The sequence below is a fragment of the Macrotis lagotis genome, chromosome 7, assembly GCF_037893015.1.
Source record: "Macrotis lagotis isolate mMagLag1 chromosome 7, bilby.v1.9.chrom.fasta, whole genome shotgun sequence".
Lineage (NCBI taxonomy): Eukaryota > Metazoa > Chordata > Mammalia > Peramelemorphia > Peramelidae > Macrotis > Macrotis lagotis.
This window is the reverse complement of record NC_133664.1, coordinates 202,250,690-202,271,126: the sequence shown is the minus strand read 5'-3', so window position 1 is coordinate 202,271,126 and position 20,437 is coordinate 202,250,690. Positions and strand designations below refer to the sequence as shown.

General features: G+C 34.7%; 1 protein-coding gene across 5 annotated transcripts in view; it reads left to right on the top strand.

Annotated features, from left to right (window-relative positions):
* Positions 1-20,437, top strand: part of ATF7IP (activating transcription factor 7 interacting protein) — a 137,193-nt gene that overhangs the window by 66,114 nt on the left and 50,642 nt on the right. For 4 of the 5 annotated variants that reach the window (XM_074194540.1, XM_074194543.1, XM_074194542.1 and 1 more), the window contains 3 exons: positions 8,658-8,753; positions 9,018-9,166; positions 12,594-12,731. In XM_074194540.1, the coding sequence (XP_074050641.1) occupies positions 8,658-8,753; positions 9,018-9,166; positions 12,594-12,731 (383 nt within the window). The remainder of the gene's footprint in view (positions 1-8,657; positions 8,754-9,017; positions 9,167-12,593; positions 12,732-20,437) is intronic. The other variant, XM_074194544.1, reaches the window with a different exon arrangement.

The window sequence follows — 20,437 nt, the reverse complement described above, 5'->3', positions numbered from 1 at the left end:
CGTAATTTATTATTATATCTCCAATTTAAGCAATGTCCTCAAGTTCCCACTTCATATTTTCTGGTGCCTAAGAGACATTTCAGGTTATCCTCTGTAAACTGATATTTAAAACCATTTTTGTGGATGGCATATGAGGGGAAGAAGACTCTGAGGGCAGAACTCTGAGAAATGCATACATTTGAGAAAGAACTAGGAAATGAGTTGGTTTAGAGTTAGGAGGAAATAGAATAGACCACAGGAGCAAAGAGAGGGAGAAGACAGGGTTAAAGACTTCAGAAAGGACAAAGAAAAGGAGTACAATGAAATAGCTTTGAATGGGGTTTCGTTTTTCTGTAAAAACCTTTTCAGTATTATGTATTTAATAAAAATCTATTTGAAGATTATTATTTTAGAACTATTGAAAGTATTGAAAATATAAGAAAGTTTTGAAAAGTATTGCTTTATTTTGAAGTAACATTTATATGAACACTACAAGGACTTACTTGGGAGTAGCTTAAATTAAAGAACTGCTGTCAGTTTTCCTCATCTTTGAAAAGAGAAGGCTTTGCTAGAAGGAACTAGGTAATCCTGCAAAGGATACATCTTATTTCTTACCTCCATTTATTTCTTTTTCTCTTCTATGTTAACTGGGCAGCAGGTTGTTGCCTTAAAGCAATGAACTAAGAGTCAGTAACTTTTTAGTAAACTTTTCAAACTTTTAAGTAAAATTTAAAAACCTTTTTGACCTCAGTTTCATTCATAAAGTAGAGCTAAAAAATTTGGATTACTTAAGGTTTGATGTGGAGGAAACTCAAACAGATCTGTGATCTTCTGAGTCTCTCCTGAGATAACCCAGGACTCTGGGACTCTTCTCAGGATCCTCCCTTAAGTTTGCCTGATGGCATTCACCTACTGTGTTGGAGAGTTTCCTCAATTTCTCCTTAGATTATCTATCAGTGGAGGGGGTACAGCCTTGGAGTCAGGACCTGGGTTCATATCTGGCTGAGACACTATAGCTGTGTTGACCTTGGGCAAGTCACTTTACATCCTCCCCCCACCACCCCACTGCCCCCCCCCCACACAGACAAATTATCCTAGTAGAAATCAAACTATCCACCTGTTTTGTGATTATGTGATCAGCTTATCTTTATTCATTTTCCTTTTACTACTTTTTTAAGGAATTCTTTGTCACAGTGCTCCCACTCACAAGGCACTTCTGTGGTGTGGGAAAAGTTTTTTGAAAACCCTGTAATGTGAGCTGTTAATTGTTCACTTGAAAATTATCCCGTCCTCAAATGATCTCTTTTTTTTTAAATTTATTTTTTATTCTCATTTTGTACAAATTTTTTTACATTAATAAAATATTCTTGTTTACAAGTAAACAAAATACCCCTCCCCCCATGAATATAGATAGACTTGCTTGGGCGAAAAAAGTAAATGGGAGAGAAAAAAATTAAAATTAAAAAAAAATAGTAAAAATTATAGGTATGGCCAGGTGGCGCAATGGACGAAGCACCAGCCCTGGAGCCACAAGCACCTGAGTCCATATCCAGCCTCGTAAACCCGACAATCACCCAGCCATGTGACATTCAAGCCACCCGATCCCCACTGCCCTGCAAAAACCAAAAAGAAGAAAAAAAAAGACCCAAAATAAAATAAAATAGTAATAATAGTAGGGGTGGTTGGGTGGCAGACAGAGCATTGACCCTTGAGCCAGGAGCACCTGGGTCCAAATCTGGCCCCAGACACCCAAAGATCACCCTGCTATGTGGCCCCAGGCAGGCCACCCAGCCCCACTTGCCCTGCACCCTCCCCCAAATAATAATAACAAAAAATGTGCTTCAGTCTTTGTTCCAACACCAACAACTCTGTCACAGGTGGATCACATTCTTTATGATAAATCCATCACAAAAGTTACTTCCATATTTTTCCACCCTTGCCATTGCTGATCGCAACTCCCTCCTTTCTTATTTCTTCACTACCATGTACTCTATTTTCTCTCTCCTTTCACTATGACTCTGCTGTAGGGTTGCTGAGTGGTACAGCTGACAGATCCCTGGTCCCAGGGCCAAGAAGCCCTGAGCCCCCATACCACTCCTTAGGCCCAGAATCCACCTGGCCCTGTGGTCCTGGGCAGGCCTTCCATTCCCAGCCCCTTGCAAGAAGTAAGAAAGAAAATGTGTTATATCTGACCACTCTCCCCCCATGGTCCATCCTCTCCTCCTTTATTCACATCCCCACCCCTTCCCCCTGCTCCCCCCTTCTTCTTACTCCAGATGTCTATACCCCATTGAGTATATTTCCTGTTTCCTCTCCTAGCCATCCCTGATGAGAGCAAAGGTTCCCTCATTCCCCCTTGCCTCCCCCCTTCCATATCATAGCTCATTGTAATAAAAAAAAATCTTATTATGTGAAATATCTTGGACTATTCCCCCTCTCCTTTTTCTTTCTCCCATTCTATTTCCCTTTTTTTTTCTATTGACTCCATTTTTACACCATATTTTATCTTTGAATTCAGCTTTCTCCTGTGCTTCAACTATAAAAGCTCCCTCTACCTCCTCTATTAACTGAGAAGGTTCATATGAATATTATCAGTATCATTTTTCTATACATGCAGTTCATCCTCATTAAGTCCCTCATATTTCCCCCCTCTCCTCCAATCTCCATGCTTCACCTGAGTCCTGTATCTGAAGATCAAACCTTCTGTTCAGCTCTGGCCATTCCAAAAGGAACATTTGAAATTCCCCTGGTTCATTGAAAGTCCATCTTTTTCCCTGGAAGAGGACATTCAGCCTTGCTGGGTAGTTCATGCTTGGCTTCATTCTAAGCTCTTTTGCCTTCTGCTATATCACATTTCAGGCCCTACAAGCTTCCAATGTAGTTGCTGCTAAGTCCTGTGTGATCCTGATTGCAGCTCCACTATATTTGAACTGTGTCCTTCTGGCTGCTTGTAATATTTTCTCTTTGACTTGGGAGTTCTGGAACTTGGCTATAATATTCCTAGGGGTTGGTTTTTTGGGATCTCTTTCTCGGGGGGATTGGTGGATTCTCTCCATTTCTGTTTTGCCCTCTGCTTCTAGAATATCAGGGCAATTTTCCTGTAGTAAGTAATTTTTTGAAAATGATGTCAAGGCTTATCCAATTGACCTAAGCTGGTTTTTAGCATGCTATTTTCTTCAGCATTTTTGACTAAGCTGCTGACTTCATTTTCATGTTTTTCCTGTATCTCTCTCATTTCTTTTCCCAGTTTTTCTTCCAACTCCCTCATTTGATTTTCAAAGTCTGTTTTGAGCTCTGTCATAGCCTGAGCCCAATTTCTGTTTTTCTTGGAGTCTTTAGATTCAGGAGCTTGTGCTTCCTCATCTTCAGACTGAGTATTTTGATCATTCTTGGGCTCATTTGTAAAATATTTCTCAATAGTCTTCCTCTTATTTCTCTGCTTGCTCATTTTCCCAGCCTGGTCCTGGTTTGGGGGTGCTTCTTGAGCTTTTGGGACACTCCCACAAGGGTCTCAGTGTGTGAGGCTCTCTCCTCCCTCCTGGTCTGTGAATGACCATAAGCGCCCCCCTCTGCCACGGGGTGGAGGTGGGGGGCCCCTGTTCTATGGGGGGGCCGTAGACTGGGATCAGGATCTGAATGTGGTCAGAGCCCTAGAGTCCTGTTCCAGGGGCAGAGGACAGAGCTAGGCCATCTCTCTCTCTTCACTCTCCTCCCTCAGATCAATGGGCTCATGCCCTGGGGGCTCCTGCTTACTGGCTCAGCCTGCTTCTGCTTCCAGGTCTGGGTTGGTGAAAGACCAAGCTGCTGGCTGTGTGCCTTGAGGGTTGGGCTCCATGTGCTTGCTCTGGCAGAGGTCCCCTGCTGTTCCCCCAATTTGTGCCCGGTGACCCCCTGGGATGCAGCTCAGGAGACTCCCCCGCTGCTGTGAGTTGAGACTCCCAGCACCCTGGGGCTGTCTCCAGGAGGCTGATGTTCTTTCGCTCTGGCGGGCCACCCCTCTGACCTTGGGGAGCAGAGCCTTTCTGCTCTTTTCCAGGTTACCTTGAGTAGGAGAACTGCCTCTCTGGGTCCCTTTGTCGGTTCTGTCTCTCGAAAGTTTAGTTAGAGTCCTTGTTTTATCAGAGAGCTCCTAAGACTAGATCCCTTCTTGTCGCCATCTTGGCTCCACCCCAAATCATCTCTTTTTATTTGACTTTATGGAAAGAATTCTGGATTTAGTTAGGAGAAAAGAGGTTTCAGTTCTCATTTTTCACTTAAGCAGGTTTTTTAAATTTTTTTTAATAATAAAGATACTCACTTCACAAGGGTTATTATAGAGAAAGGTCTTTGTAAACTTTCAAGTACTATGAAAATGTGAGATATTACTGAAGAATAGAATTGAGCCAAGCTTAAAGCCATTCAGGTGTAGTATTATAAATGTTGTGTAGGGAAATTGAGGCAGGAGAAACTTACCTCAGGTCATGTTGATTGAAAACCTTTTAGGTTTACTGGCATCATGGATAATTGATAATCCAAAAGAATTCCTCAGTGATCCTACCTGAAGTCTGATTCATAATAGTATAGGTTAACATTCCCTTAAGATCATAAATGTCAAGTTCCAATGATCAACTTTCAGATTAATTCATCTCACATGGATCAATTATCTTAGATAATGATTGTAATCTGTATTGCTAACAGCACAGCAAAAGAGTCATAGAAAAATCACAGCTTGCCAACATTGTACAAATAATTTTACTTTAAGATGCTTAATAATCATCAGCAAAGACTTGGGATTTATAAATACAATAATTTCAAATGGCATATAGTTATTATATAAAACACTGTTTATAGTAAAACATGTTCAGTTATTAACCATGCTCAAATAGACAGACTACTGTTCTCTGAATCCCCTTAAACAATGAGAATATATTTAGGTAATTCAAGTATTTTGCATACATTTCCCCACTTCTGTTCTAATTCCATATTAAACAAACAAAGGAAAAAATAATCAGATTTCCAATTGGGGTGACACAAGATAGCTCTTAAATTGTAACTCTTCACTAACAAAACATTTCTATACTGAATTTTATTTCTTAGAACAAAACCAAAACAACAAAAAAGGTTCTTAACTAACTTCTTAACTTATAGATTTATTACTTCTTGTCTCCTTGCACTCTTATCATTCTGAAAGGAGAGACTTCAGGAATTGAATCTTAGGCCTTTGTATGATCCCAGATTCACTATATTCATAAAATAGCAAGATCACTAATTACTCTGCTTTTCTGTTTGCCTGAAAGCACCAATTTAAGAATGTGTCTAAGGAACAGCGAACCTAAGTTTGGAACTCTTATTCAGGTCCCAAATTCTTATTAATTCTATATTGGGCATAACTGTTATCACTATCAAATAATTATTACAACTAATTAGTTCATAGATAAAAATTTAATTGGCCTTTTGCAAATCATAGCAAAGAGAAAGACTTAGTACCAACTTTCTCAATATTTTTTCTAAAAGTATTTCCCTTAATTTCTTTTTTTTCTTAATTTCTAAAGTAACATCTCTTCCTTATTCTGCCATTGCTTTAAGTATCACAAATAAATCCCAGAAATTTCAAAAACAAAATGAATTCCTAATCACCACAAAATTTCTAAGAATGGCCTTATTTTAGCAGAAAGATTTTGTTATAGAAGTGAGGAGTCTTGAGTCCCTGGGGCAGAGAGAGAGAGAGAGCGCGCTAGGTAACCTATTAAGTGTCTGAGCCCAGATTTGAACTCTGGTACTCATGACTCCAGGCCCGGTGCTCCATCCACTGCGCCACCTAGCCGCCCAGTTACACTAATTTTTAATCTTGAATCTTGTGCCCTTGTTCTGATACTGTGGATGTCTTACAAAATGTCCATTCCAGATTATTCCTACCATCTATCTTCTCTGCTCATTTTGTGCTAAAGAGATGCTCCAGGAGTCACTCAAGCCCTTATTGAATCTTTGTTCTCTAATCTCTTCTGGGCAGGCATCTTTTTATTCTACCTTAATTGATTTTCTATCTTCTTCCCCTCAGCAGGTGTTACATTTTGTATTCATTGAGCCTCCTACACCACATATGCCTTTGCCCTAGCTTCTCCCCCAGAGGATCTCTGAGCTTCTACTAAGAAAAGGGATGTTTACTGTGAAATTTTTCTGTTACATTCTTCCTCTCAAAACCCTTAATGTAATCCCTCATTTTCTCCTCTTTTAGTCTGTAATGAAGAGATAGTCTTTGTCTTTTCCAGTGTCATCTTCCCCATTACTATCTTGGTTTCATCTGTCCTTTCTCCTATAACAGATTACACCTGCTACAGTCATTCACATATTCTCTATCTACACTGTGCCTCCAATTCCTCTTCTCATTCATTGTTCCCTTGCAGTCTTGTATCTTACCCTCGCCATTTTTTTTTTTTTAGGTTTTTTTTTGGACTCATCATTTTTGTGAAACTAATTCTCTACAAAGTGACAGTCTTGTTTTTATTGTTGTTGTTTCTAATGAACAGTTAAATTTATATAAATCATCTCATTTGATCCTTTACAATCCCATAAAGGGGGTGCTCTTACTATAACCATTTTAAAGATGAGGAAACTTTTCTAAATTCATTTCTATTCATTGTGCTTCCTAGCTCCAATTCCTTTCTTAGCTGCTCTTTGTTCACTACTTTTTTCTCCTCTTCTCTAGGTTTTGGTTGATTGTCCTATTTTCTGACTTGTCTTTCTTTTTCAATCTTTACTGAATTCTGATCCATATCCTCCCCCCAATAATAAATACCCTGAAGCTCAGTCATGGGTCATCTTTTTTTGTCTTTCTCTGCCTTCTCTCTATGCCCATGAGTTCCTAGAGTGCAAGGACTATCTTCTGTGGTTCTTTGTATCCTTATCTCTTAAAGCAGAGAAGGCCCTTTAACAAATGTTTATTGACTGAATGTCCTTTTCTGTGCCTGTCTCTTTTATTAAATATTTATTATGCCAGGCATAGTGCTGGGGATACAGTGACAAAAATGAAACAGTCCATATTGAGAATATACAAAATGTATTTTTTGGGGGGGGGTGTTGGGTCAAGGGAATACCAAGTAGGGTACCAATGCAGATCAAAAAACTCCCCATGGCAATCATTTTGCCCAAGGGTATTTAAAAGTTAGCCTGTCCTAAGTGGAGCTTAAACTCATTTTTTTTTAATAAGTTCAGACCCCATGCTTTTAGGAAAATCATCTTCTAAGCTTGTAGGTAGAAAAATGTAACTTTTAACAAGTTTTTTGTCTTTTGAGCCATTTCTCTGAACTCATAGTTTTATGTGACAAAACCAGAATTGAATTAGAAATTATTTTTATTATGGTGTTATGCAATGTGTACCACTGAATACATAGTCTTTTGTTGAGTTAGAGAACCTTAATATGAACTTTCCCAGCCTGCCTACCTATGGAGTCAACTGACTACTACCTCTTTAACTCTTAATTTCTCTAGCTAAAATATGGGCATTGTACAGGATGACTTCATCTATGATCTTGTGATAATTAGATAATAGGTTGTCAGACTGTTATTAAATAGCATTTTGAGCAAGTGCATATCACTTAATCTTTCCTGTCCTGTTTCCTCATTTGTAAAATGAAGGGTAGAATAAGTTATTGCTAAAAGTTATTTAACTTATCAGTTATTTCATATAATACTTCTTGGGACATAGATCTGAATGTCAACTTAGATCTTTTCAGTCAAGATTTTGTCAATGATGTTTCATTGTTTTTATTTTCTAGGGTACTTCTAATTTTATCACTTGCACTTTCTCTTGTAGTATTTCTTTTCCTTAATATTGTTTCTATTAAACATGACAGTTGAACTGTTTTTGTAAAAAGACCTTATGTTTGTAAGCAGTCTGTGATTCTCAATTTTACCAACACTTTTGAACTTAAAGAATTGTATTTACTTATGTATTATGGTAGTTTTTTCTTATTTAAGGTAAAAGGTATCAGTAAATTAAGCTTTCTAAATTACATTTTAAGAAAATCTTAAGAATATCTAATAGATATTAGCTGGACTTCCTACCAGGGAGTTTGAGTCTATCCAATCTCTTGAAGCTTGGAGATTTGAGCTATAGTGAAACTGTGCTGATTAAGCATTACCCAGTAAGTCTAGCATTAATATAATGAACCTCCTGTAGTGAAACTCCTACCAAGTTGTTGCTAATCAGTGAGAGGATCAGCCTGTGAGTGGCCTTTGAGTAAGGTAGGGAGATGGAGATCTAATCTTGAAGAAAAGAAGGGAAGGTAGAAGGAAAGGTCTGTATTTCAGTTTAATATGAACAGAAAATTTGACCACAACCTTCTTAAAGTAGTTTTAATAGTCATTCTTTCTGTTTCTTTTAAAAAATTTTTAAGTTTTATTTTTCCTATTACATATAAAGTTTTCACAATTCATTTTTGTAAAGTTTTCTCTGTTCCATCTTTCCCTCACTCCACCCTAAGATTGTAAGTAATCTGATATGTTATACATACACAATCATGTTACATCTATATTAGTCACGCTGTGAAAAAACATTCTTCCTGTTTCTTCCCTTTGTATTCTAATTGAAGTTGACTTTTGTCATTTCTATAACTATTAATTATCATGATTTTAGAAAATTATAGGATCATAATGAATTACTTTTGACTTAACACATGTAAAATTTACTTTTTTTTCAGTAGAAACAGAGACAAAAGAAAAGGATTCAAAATTAGAAGAAAAGGAAACTCATAAAGAAGAAGAAGAAGAAGATGAAGAAGAAAGGCCTGAAAAAAGTATGCCATGTGCTTAACATTAAAATGTTGATCTCATAGATTAAAAATAAATTGAAGAAATTTCCTATTATTGTATCAGGATAATTCTCTTTGCATTTCTTAACTACTACTGTTATGTCTCCTTTCTGTAACCAGATTAATATTTAGAATTTTTTCATTTTTGCTGAATGATGAGGAATGAGACAATTTTTCTGTCCTAAAGTAGTAAAGAAGATTAGTAGGAATAAAGTCAAACTGAGCATTCATTTTATTTTGTATTTACAGATGAATTGTTGTCAAGAAGAAAACGGTCCAAATCAGAAGATATGGATAATGTTCAGTCTAAACGTCGTCGCTATTTGGGAGAAGAGTATGAAGCAGAACTCCAAGTAAAGATTACAGCAAGAGGAGACATTAACCAGAAGCTTCAAAAGGTATGGTAATAGATAACTACATACACATCAGATATAGAATGGAAAACTTTGAGTTAGATTTCCTAGAAAGATCTAGAACATTAACAACTTTCAATATAAATCATTAAAACAATATGTAATCCTAATAAGGTTGTCTTGGGGTTTTACTACAGAAATGGAACACTAAAGATTATATTTTACATTAAGGATTATATACACTGTTGACAATACTAGGTAATTGTTAAGTAATATTTTTTCTGAATTTCCTTCTTTCACGGTTACATGATCATATGAAATTCCATGCAGCAGAAAAAGATTTAGTTTTTTTTTCTTTCCTTTAGTTTTGAGTTACCTGGGCCCTTCCTTTATTTTAAATTTTAAAGTAGGTAAAGATTAAGAAATAATAATTTCAGTGATTTCCATTCATTGTTTTTTTCATTTCCCTCCAAATGGCCTTTGTTTAATAAACTTTAGGGGAGAGGAGGGATTACTTAGCCATTAATTACAAAATTTAGACTCTGTATTTATAGATTAAGCACTGAGCATTATCCTCTGACAGCTCTTGTTCTGGTTAATAGTCACTAAACATTTACTAAGCTCCTACTATGGACTATGCACTATGCTAATTGCTGGGGATATAGACACAGGAAGACAAAGCTATGGGGGGGGGGAGGCGACTAAGCCCAGAAGAAACTTGAAAATGGTGGGGTGGAGGACAGAAGTCAGAAACATTCCAAAATAGAGCAGCCAAGTGTGAAATGAGGAAGAATGTGTGTGTGTGTGTGTGTGTGTGTGTGTGTGTGTGTGTGTTTGTGTTGGGATGGGGGAGGGGAGGGGATTTTTCTCCTTAAATGGAGTTTTATAGTTCATGGTCCCAGCCTCTAATCAGATGCTTGTTTTAGATACCTATTCTCTTTTTAAAAAATAATTTGTTTTTCAATTATATACAATAGTAGTTTCTACCTGTCATTTTTGATAAGGTTTTTAATTTGAATTTTACAATTTCCTGTCCTCCCCCCCAAAAGGCAGTCTGTTAATCTTTACATTCTTTCCATGTTATACATTGATTGAAATTGGATGTGTTGAGAGAAATCATATCCTTGAGGAGAAAATAAAATATTAGAGATAGCAAAATTATGTAGTATATAAGACACTTTAAAAAAATTGAAGGTAATAGACTTTGTTCTCCACAGTCTAGACACTTATTCTTACACATTAGTCATGCCAGCATTCCTTTTTTTTTTTACTCTCTCCCTTGAATAATAACAAAAATTAAAATAATAAGTGCTGGGGATAAAAGAAAAAAAGTTCTGCTCTTAAGGCACTTGCAGTCTTAATAGGGGAGACAGCATGCAAAAATCTGTCTAATGATAAATTAAAAATAATAGAGGGGAGATACTAGCATATTTTAACATGTGAAAAACAAGCTTCACTGTCCATATTTCAAGGAATAGATTTTTCAATGAAATTTTAGGTGGATAGATGGAATAGAAGGATTGCAAAAGGATTTCTACAGGGCTACATGTTGCCTTTGAAAATCACATTTATATTATCTATGTTGTATTTTTATTTATTTTGTTAATGTTTCCCAATTACATTTTAATCTGGTTTGGGCTTTCCTCCAGATGTTGATAGGCCTCATATTTGTTACCTCTGGGTGACTGTTTGCAATTTCCTCCCCTTTTTTCCCTTTGTTGGTAGAATTCTCAATTCTTAATCCAGATAACAATAACAGCTGTTTGTTTTAGTATGTTTTATGTTTCCTAGTGTATCTTCACATAACTTAGGTATAAGAACTTGTGGTTAGAGTGAGAATCTAGATCTATGATTTAATCATCATGGGAAATTCCCTTCAAAGATAAAGATCAGCAGCTCCTTTGTAATATATTGACTTAAATAAATTGCCTGAGTTGAAAAGGAGAGTAAAATAACATGCCCATGATCACATAGCTTGATGAGTCAGAAATAGGCCATGAATACAGATCTTCCTTGTGCTTGTCCTGCCATATATTCACAGACTATACTGCCATGCTAGTATTATGACCTTTTTATGTTACTTGAGGGTGTGGGGTTCTCTGAGGGTTAAGTGAATTGTTAATGTGAATAGTTCTCCAGCTATAAAGAGAACATTTACCATTTCTTATAATTTTAGAAGTAAAGATCCTAGAACTATCTTATTTTGTAAAGCAGGGAACTGAAACTTAGAGAAATATAATATGATTTTTCTTATAGTTAAATATTTTAATGGGAAGAGAATTTGGTATTGGAATAGGGGGAAAAACCCACATACCTCTTTTTTCTATGAACAAACTGATTTTGACTTACTTAGAAAAAAAGATGTAATCTAATGTCTACTGGATATTAAAACAATTTAGTCATTTCATTTTATGTCACACTTCCAATGCATGAGTCTTCCCTTGTAAGAAATACAATTTAAGTAAAACTAATCAAAAGAACAATTAAATCTAATTTAATATCATAGCCAATGTTTGGTACTCCAAATCTCCAGTTTCTCTATTGGGGGAAGGGATATATTTTGTTTTGTTCTCCAAAATCAACTAATTATATTTCCCAGGGACATTTTCTTCTTATAGTCAAGTCAAATAATGTTTTTCTTCTATATTGGTAGATTTTTGAGTTTGATTAAGATGAGATAATGTGCAGGGAAAAAAAGTTGATAAGTAGAGAAACAGGTGAGGGTAAGAAAATTATAGACTGTATTCCAAAATGCATATTTGGAATGAAATATAAGAAATGGCCATTTTTACATTTTTAATGATTACTTGAGGTTCTTTTTTGGAGAGCATGCAGATGGCAGATAAATAGTTCCATGGATCAGGACCATTGAATTATTTTCAAGCCAAATTATTTGACTTTAATACTTATGAAGTAAATACTTTATTAGACCTCTGTTCTCAACAGTAGAATGTGAGTTGATAGTAGAGAATAGAAGTAAAATGTGGACATAGAATCAACAAGATTTGGCAGCTTATTGCTCCATTAAGAGACTACCTAGTGTGTCAGAAGTCTCTTTAAATTTTGTGAGTAACATAATGCTTGATAAGTTCATTTCTTACCCTTGATGTAATATTGTCATATACCCACTCCTCTTTCATATTTTTATTTATCCAGATAATATCCCCCCTCCCAAAAAACCATTGTTGATAGTAACAGGACAGCCTGTTTACATTCACCATGCATTGCTTCTACAACTTTGATGTAATAATATTTTAGCATTCTAAGATTCATAACCATATAGAATCACCAGGAGAATATTACTTTAAAAAAATTCAAAGTGAAATTTTGTCATCAAATCAACTTACTGTATATATATTTTAGCCTATGGAATTATTTGAAAAATTGTCATATTTTCTGTTATGATTATAATACTTTCACTGCTTTGATATCCTATATTTTCTGATATCATAATGCTGTTTATATTCTTTAGGTTGTACAGCGACTTTTAGAAGAAAAACTGAGTGCTCTACAGTGTGCCGTGTTTGATAAGACTTTAGCTGACCTGAAAATGCGTGTGGAAAAGATTGAATGTAACAAGAGGCATAAAACTGTTCTTACTGAATTGCAGGTATGAATGCAAACTTAAATTTTGTACACAACAAAATAAAAGAAAAACTTTTCCCTCATCATGATATATAAAATTATGAAATTTTAGAATCCACTGTATATTCACTCCAAATTATAGACTCTGAAGAAGATAAGTGCTTAGAGACAGTAGAAGGAAGACAGCTGAATAAAGGAATATGAATTGTGAAGATAATTTAAAGGGCACTGAAATTTGTAAGGATGGCAGAGATTGAATTGTGAGAGGATTTGAAATTTGAGAGGACTTGGGCAGACATTGAAGGGAAAGGGCTTGAGCTAAAGGAGGAGATGTTTTTAGGCTCAATGGAAAAGCCATAGGAGAAGGTATAGCAAAAGAAAATGAAGTACTCAAAGAGAACTTGAAGAAGAAAGAGTAGAACTTGATCTAAAGAATCAGAAAAAGAAAATTCTTGTTTGACCAGGTAGTATTTAAAAGGGTTAGGGAGAGGAAAGAAAATAATTTGAGCTGCTTGTCAAGTCAACTGAAATGGAGAGAATGAAATCCTGTAATAATGCCCCCTAGCAGTTGCCACAGTACTGTGTTAGAAGTACTAAAATAAGCACTGAGAATCTCACTTTTGGTATTGAGGAAGTGATGTTTCTATTTCTTTCATGTCCTGGTGACTTCTATGTTCAGAGTACAGGCTTTCCTTTCCTATCATTGCCTCTCCATCATCTAGATCATTGATGTTTAACCTTTTTTTTGGTCACAGACCTCTTGTCAGGCTTGTGAAATCTTCAGATTCCATGGAACAGTGTTTGTAAATGCCTAAAATAAATAAATAATAAATAAATAAATAAAAATAAAATATATAAGATTATAAAGGAAGCATATTGAAATAAAATTATCTAAAATTTTTTATAAGTTCACAGACTTTAGGTTAAGAACTCCTGAATTGGGTTATGCGAGACAAAGTAATTTGTGTTAAAAAAAAAATTACCCTGTTAGCCTAAAGACATTGAACTTTATCATGAGTTTGGAGTAGGAAAAATGTATAAATTAGTGGGGAAACATAATTTGTGACTCTTCATGAAAAAGAAAGGAGCTGGATTCTGAAATAGAGCATCAGCAGCTTTTCCTGATAAAATGTAAATCAATAGGTGCTGTAGATGAAAGTTGATGCAAGTGACAAAGTAAGAAGAGAAGAGTAATAGTTGCCAAAAATTAAAAGTTATTAAAATATTTTTTAAATTCACCAATCCCAGCTTAATAAATACTTTCAGCATTAAAAAAAACCTGAATAACTGTTATAAGTCTTTTGTACAATGAATTATTTTAAGAATTTGTTGGATTAGATATCCACCATATCTTTTCAGATTCTATGGTTCTGTGACCTTAATGTACTTGAAAGGATAAAGGCTATGTAATTTGCTCCTGGTCACAAAACTGATTTAGTAGTGAAATTAAAACTGTTACCCATGTTTCCAGCTCTCAATGTATGACACTTTGTAGTCATATTACTGAACGATATTAAAAATCAGACTTTAATATTAATGAGATGATTCTAGTATTTCTAGTTTAATTAACCCTTTTGATAATTTTAGAAAAAATTCTGTAATTATAATACTGTGATAATCTCCATAGTTCAGGTAGATTTTAGTAGTTTTGAATCATAAGAACTCCACTCCCAGCTCATTCCTGGAATCTTTTGGGGTAAAGAGATTAGTCACAGGAAATCATCAAAACTGGCAATAGTATAGTTAGTATTGGAGTTAGCAATGTTGTTCTGCTGGAATTAAAACTCTATAGTTTGCTTTGGAATTGACCAGCCAGCTACTTTTAAAAGGACATCATTATTTTAATTTGTATTTAGAATAAATTGTTAATGATACAGATCATAAAGAACAGATTCATTGTACAGTGAAGGTGTTTTGCTTCTTCGTTTGTTTCCAAAGTTACCAGCATTTTGATAGCATGTATTTGAACTAATAAAACCTTTGTTTGGGGACCATAATTTTGTTTACATTGAACTTAAAATTGCTGTTCCAGATTCTCTTACTCTTATTGGAATTTTTTTAACAGTTGCAAGAATATATATTTAGCATTTGTTTGGTGTCAATGGTGGCCTGGGTGGGAGTGATACATGGAGATTCAAATGAAGTTCAAATGAAGTCCAATTCCTGCTCTTATGTATGATCAACCAAACATTCAGGAAGAACTACATAAATAACTGTTGTCTAAGATTACTTGATAGTTCTATTTGACAGTTAAAATAGAAAGTGTTGTGTGTGACCTGAAGGGGAAAACTTCCAAGAAGTTGATTATTTTATTTTTTTCCATGTAACAAAAAGCATTTTTTTTTCTTTTTCTAACTTTTGCCTTCCCCTCTCCATAGAATAAAAAAGAAAACACTTGTAATAAATTTGCATTGTCAAACAAAACAAATATTTATGTTGATGTAAAAAATCTCATTCTTTACAGAAAACACTTTACTTCCCAGGAGGATAGATAATGATGGTGGGTAGAAAGACCTTTGAATTTGTGATTGGTTATTTTGTAGATGAAAGCTCTAAGGTAATTTATCTTGACAATGTTGTTATTCCATAAAACTTATTCTCTTAGTTTGTTCATTTCAGTCAGTCAACTTGAAATTTATTCAGACACTTGTTCTGTGGGCACAAAAAAGGCAAAAAACAGCCTGCTCTTTAAGAATGCTCAATCCAGTGGAGATAACCTATCAAAAATTCTCTTACAACCATATATAGACACACACACACACACACACACACACACACACACACCTCAAAAAGTTGGGATTAGTTTCAGAAGGCACCAAGATTAAAGAGAACTGGGAAAGGTTTCCTGTAGAAAGTGAAATTTTAGCTGAAACTTGAAGAAGGCAGGAGGCATAGATGAGGAAGAAGAACATTTTAGGTTTGGAGTACAGCAAGAGAAAATGTTAAGAATCTGGAAACAATTTGTTTCGTGTGAGTGGAAAATAGGGAGGCTGATATTAATGGATAACCCTTCTTTATCAGTTCATACAAATCATCCAGGGTTTCTCTCTATTATCCCATTAATTTCTTGAGGAGTAGTGTGTTCCATTACATTTATATATCATAATTTGTTCAGCTCTTATCCAATTGATAGGTTCACTCCTTCTGAGATTTTCCTTTGCCTTTACTAAAATTGCCATAAGTACTTTTATGCATAAGTCTTTTTCCTTTGTTTGATGAATATGAGGTAATAATTCAAAAGTTGAATTATTGTTGGGTCAAAAAATAGGTATAGTTTTTAGTGACTTTGGAGGCATAGTTCTTAGTTGTTTTCCACTGAAACTATCAATTTACAATTGTACAGTGTACATTTTATTATCCTTTGCCAATAGCATGTCTATGCAAATCCTCATACATTCCCTTTGAAAATTTGTCATTTCCATTTTTGTAATCTTTGCCAATCTGATAACTTTTTAAAAAAATTATTTTTTTTTCAGGGTTTTTTTTTTTTGCAAGGCAAATGGGATTAAGTGGCTTGCTCAAGGCCACACAACTAAGTAATTATTAAGTGTCTGAGGCCGGATTTGAATTCAGGTACTCCTGACTCCAGAGCTAGTGCTCTATCTACTGTACCACCTGGCCGCCCCAGTCTGATAACTTTTAAATGGAACTTAGAAGCTTGGGTTTGTTTTTTTTTTTTGGCTTGTTTTTGGAAGGCATTGGGATTAAGTAACTTGCTCAGGGTCATACAGCTAAGTAAGTATTAAGTGTCTGAGGTGGAATTTAAATCCACCTGGTTGAAGAGCTGGTGCTCTATCCACAGTTCCATCTACCTGCTTCAGAACTTTAGAATTTTAATTTGTATTTTTTTTTACATTGTGGTTTGGAGCATTTTTTCATATGGCTATTGATCTTGGATTTCTTCCCTTTGAACTACTGATACATACACTTTGACCATTTATAAATTGGGGAATGAGGAAGAGGTGGTTTGTTTTTCCCAGATAATTTGTCTTCCTATCACATGGCACAGTGTCTAGAACATAAGTTCTTAATAAATGATTGGTTGGTTAGATTAACTACGGCAAGGGTTTGACTACTGGCAGGATCAGAAGGGAACAAATATTTGAGAGGGAATGGTGGACAGTAAAGTACAGTGACCCAGTTTCTGTGTGAGAGATTGTGTTTAGGTAAGATCAGTGATGGAGAAGTAAATGGTAGAAGGGGAATGAGATGGGGAAATCCCAAGGTGGGATGGAAGAAGCAATAGAATTTCTTATAGTCGCCATTGGGATAATGATAACTAACAATAGTGAAGGAAGTTCTATTAAGTTTATATTTTACTTGTTTTCTTTGTCAAGAATAATTGGGGCAAATGGTAGAACAAAAATAATTATGAGAAAGTTAATACCTAAGACAAATGAGATTTTAAGAGTATACCCATTTGCTCAGATTAACTAATTCTTGTTTAAAAAATTGCTAGTTGTGAATGAGCCACTGTCAGTACTAATTCATAGATGTGAAAATTGGAAGAAGTCAAATGTCCCAATTTTCATAAAATGAAATACAATAGTTTATAGTCCATTGACCAGTAAACTTGTATTTCTGGAAAATTTCTAGAATGTCTCATAAAAGATAATATTATTGAAAATATATTTAAGGAAATGGTGATTCCCACGAGCTGGCATTGTTTCAGCAAGAAGAGATCATAAAAGATTTTTTTTTTTTACCTGGGTCATTAAAGAGGTAAATGAGGGAAATTCTATGGATATAATTTACTTAAAATTTAAAATGCAAAGGATTTGATAAAGTATTTTATGACGATTTTTGTAGAGAAGATAATAGAGATGTAGACTAGATATTGATTTAATTAGATGGCGTCAGAAGTCAAGAATCATCATTGTGGCAAGATGTGTCCAGTGCAGGGCACTTGAGATCTTAGTTAGGCTCTGTGGTTTTTGTTTTTGGGCATTTTTTAAAAATTATTAATGATTTAAAGGCATATATAGCATGCTCATAAATTTTTTAAATGACCAAAAAAATGGATAGAATATTTTACTCAGGATATAAAAAGGGTTTTATGCCCTCTAGAGCATTGGACAGAATATAATCAAATGAAATTGATTAGGGTCAAATGTGAAATTTTTGCTTTAGTTCAAAATAACCAATTTTTTAGACATAGAAACGGGAATACATGGTTAGAGAGCAGTTATTCTGAAAAGGATGTGAAGATTTTAGTGGACAAGAATTTTTGTAAGTCAACAGTATGGTATGGTATTCAAAAATTCTGATGAAATCTCTTGATTTCTTTGAGAGGTATAGTTTCCAGGAATGGGGAGATGATAGTCTCTGTGCTCTCTCCTGACCTTTTAAATATTTTGTTCAATTCTGGATGCCAAAGTTTACAAAAGAATATTGATAGCAGAAAACAAAGGAAGGCAACTAGGATGAATAAGAATCTTGAGTCTGTGTCATAAGAGGAAATATTGAAAGAGAAACCTCAGCCATAATATGATATCTATTTTTAGTTACTTGAAGGGTTGTAATGTACAATTGGGATTAGACTTTTTCTTCTTTGGCTCTGGAAGGCAGAATAAGATCATTGGGTGGATATTGCAGAGGGGGCATTTCAAATTTTGGAAAAGCCTCCCTTATCATTAAGTGTTGACCAAAAGTGGAATGGGCTACCTTCAAAAGTGGTGGGTTCCCCCATTGTAAGTCTTGAGGTAAAGGTCAGATTCTGATTGGTTAGGTGATAGTGTAGATTGTATAGTATAGAAGTATAGCAATAGTATAGTAGAGTAGATGACTGCTTAAGTCCCTTTCCACATCTCAAAACTTCTGGTTTTTGTGAGATAGCAGCTACAGAATTTGAAAAAACAAATGAAGTCATGGAAGAAAGTTAAACCCAATTCAAGATGAAGTCACATTATATATTCAGCAGTATTATCACATAGTTTGTGTTGTTTATAAAGTATCACCTCAACAATTTATAATTCATTTCATTTATAATTCTTTTTTTTGTTAAGAATTGTCTTAACTAAAGTATTATTCAACAATTGTAGCACTTTGTAATATTGTCAAAAAGAAAGGATAATATTGACTTTCCTTTAGTGGCAGAATCTAACAGTACTTACTGAGGTAATCCTAGATAAGTGGTGCTGTTATCAAATGGTAGTCAATGAAGTTCCCTTTTTATGTTACTTTGTAACTTAGAAGGTACTTGCCCCACATGATGTTACTGGCAATAAAAGAATTAGTATTTTACAGATAAGGTAACAGGCATAGAAGGCGTAAGTGATTTTTCTATAATTGCATGATTATTATGTATTAGACCTAGGTTTTGACTCTACATCTAGCCTTCATTTCATAATATATTACCTTTAATTATTGAAACTTATAAGGTCAACAAAAAGAACATTTATATACCTAAATGAAAAGTTAATGATATTATATGAGGGTGATAATTTTGATGACTAAGGTAGAGAATTTTTTTTCTGTTGCTCTAGGCAACCAACCTTTCCACCAGGAAATATAAAATACATATAATCATCATTGTTTAGCAGTACTTTACTTTGTATTATGCTCATATTTTATGCAGCATTGGTTCTCAAAAAATCATCTCTAGGGAGAGATGATAGGCTTGACCCTAATAGAACTCAATTTAATAATTTTAATTCATTACTTTCTCAGAAGACTAGATCTGTTATTTTTCTATTTGTCAGTTTGTTTCCACAACCTCTAAGTGATGAAATTTTAGTAAGTTAAACTGTTTCTTAAGTTGATAACATATGCTTTTAAAGGAAGAAATTTTAATAACTAGATATCGATTTCTGAATTAACTTCTAAAATTGATCAGGAAGAGAACAAACTTGGTTTCATCAATATATAATGAATGAATTTCTGAAAGAAATAAATGTGATCTATTAGTTGAGAAAGGGAGATCAATTATGGGGATACCTCAATATACACATAAGTTGGTATGAAGTACATATAAAGTAATCTTGAGAGATTGGTGAAAGAATACTAATAGTTGGGGAGGAAAGGAACAGGGGTATCAAGTACGATTTCATATAGCAAGTCACTTCTTCACTGCAGTATGAATGGTCCTAAGATGTAGAAGAAACGAGGGAATGTAGGCAGCATTGTGTAATGAAAAGAGCATTGGATTTGAAGTGAAAATTGTCTAAATTGAAATCCTAAGCTTCACCACTTAACCACAGTGAATATGGACAGATGATTTCTCTTCTTTGAACCTTATCTGTTAAATTATGGGTAGGTCTTCATGACCTCTGAGATCCTTCTTGTTCTAAATCAGTGATCCAGAATTTGAAACCTACCTCAGACATTTATTAGTTTTGTGATCATTATAATCTGGAACACATATTATTTAATTTAAATGTCCAAGAAATCAGTTTATATTTAGGGCCAACAGGGAGCTCCTAAAGCCTCTTGAGCAGGGCAGTAACATCAACAGTCTTAAGCTGTAGGAAAGATTATTTTTACACCTTTATAGAGGCTAGATTGGACAGGTAAATACAGTTCCCAGTTATAAGGAAGATGAAGATGATGATTGTATATGAGGTTTGCAAAGAGATAGCTATTATTATTATCATCCCCATTTTTCCATATCAGGAAACTGAGGCAGAATGCGGTTAAATGACTTGCTTAGAATCATGCAACTAATTTCACTGAATTGGAACTCACATATTCCTGACTCCAAAGTTAGCACTTCTATCTTCTTTACCACAATTG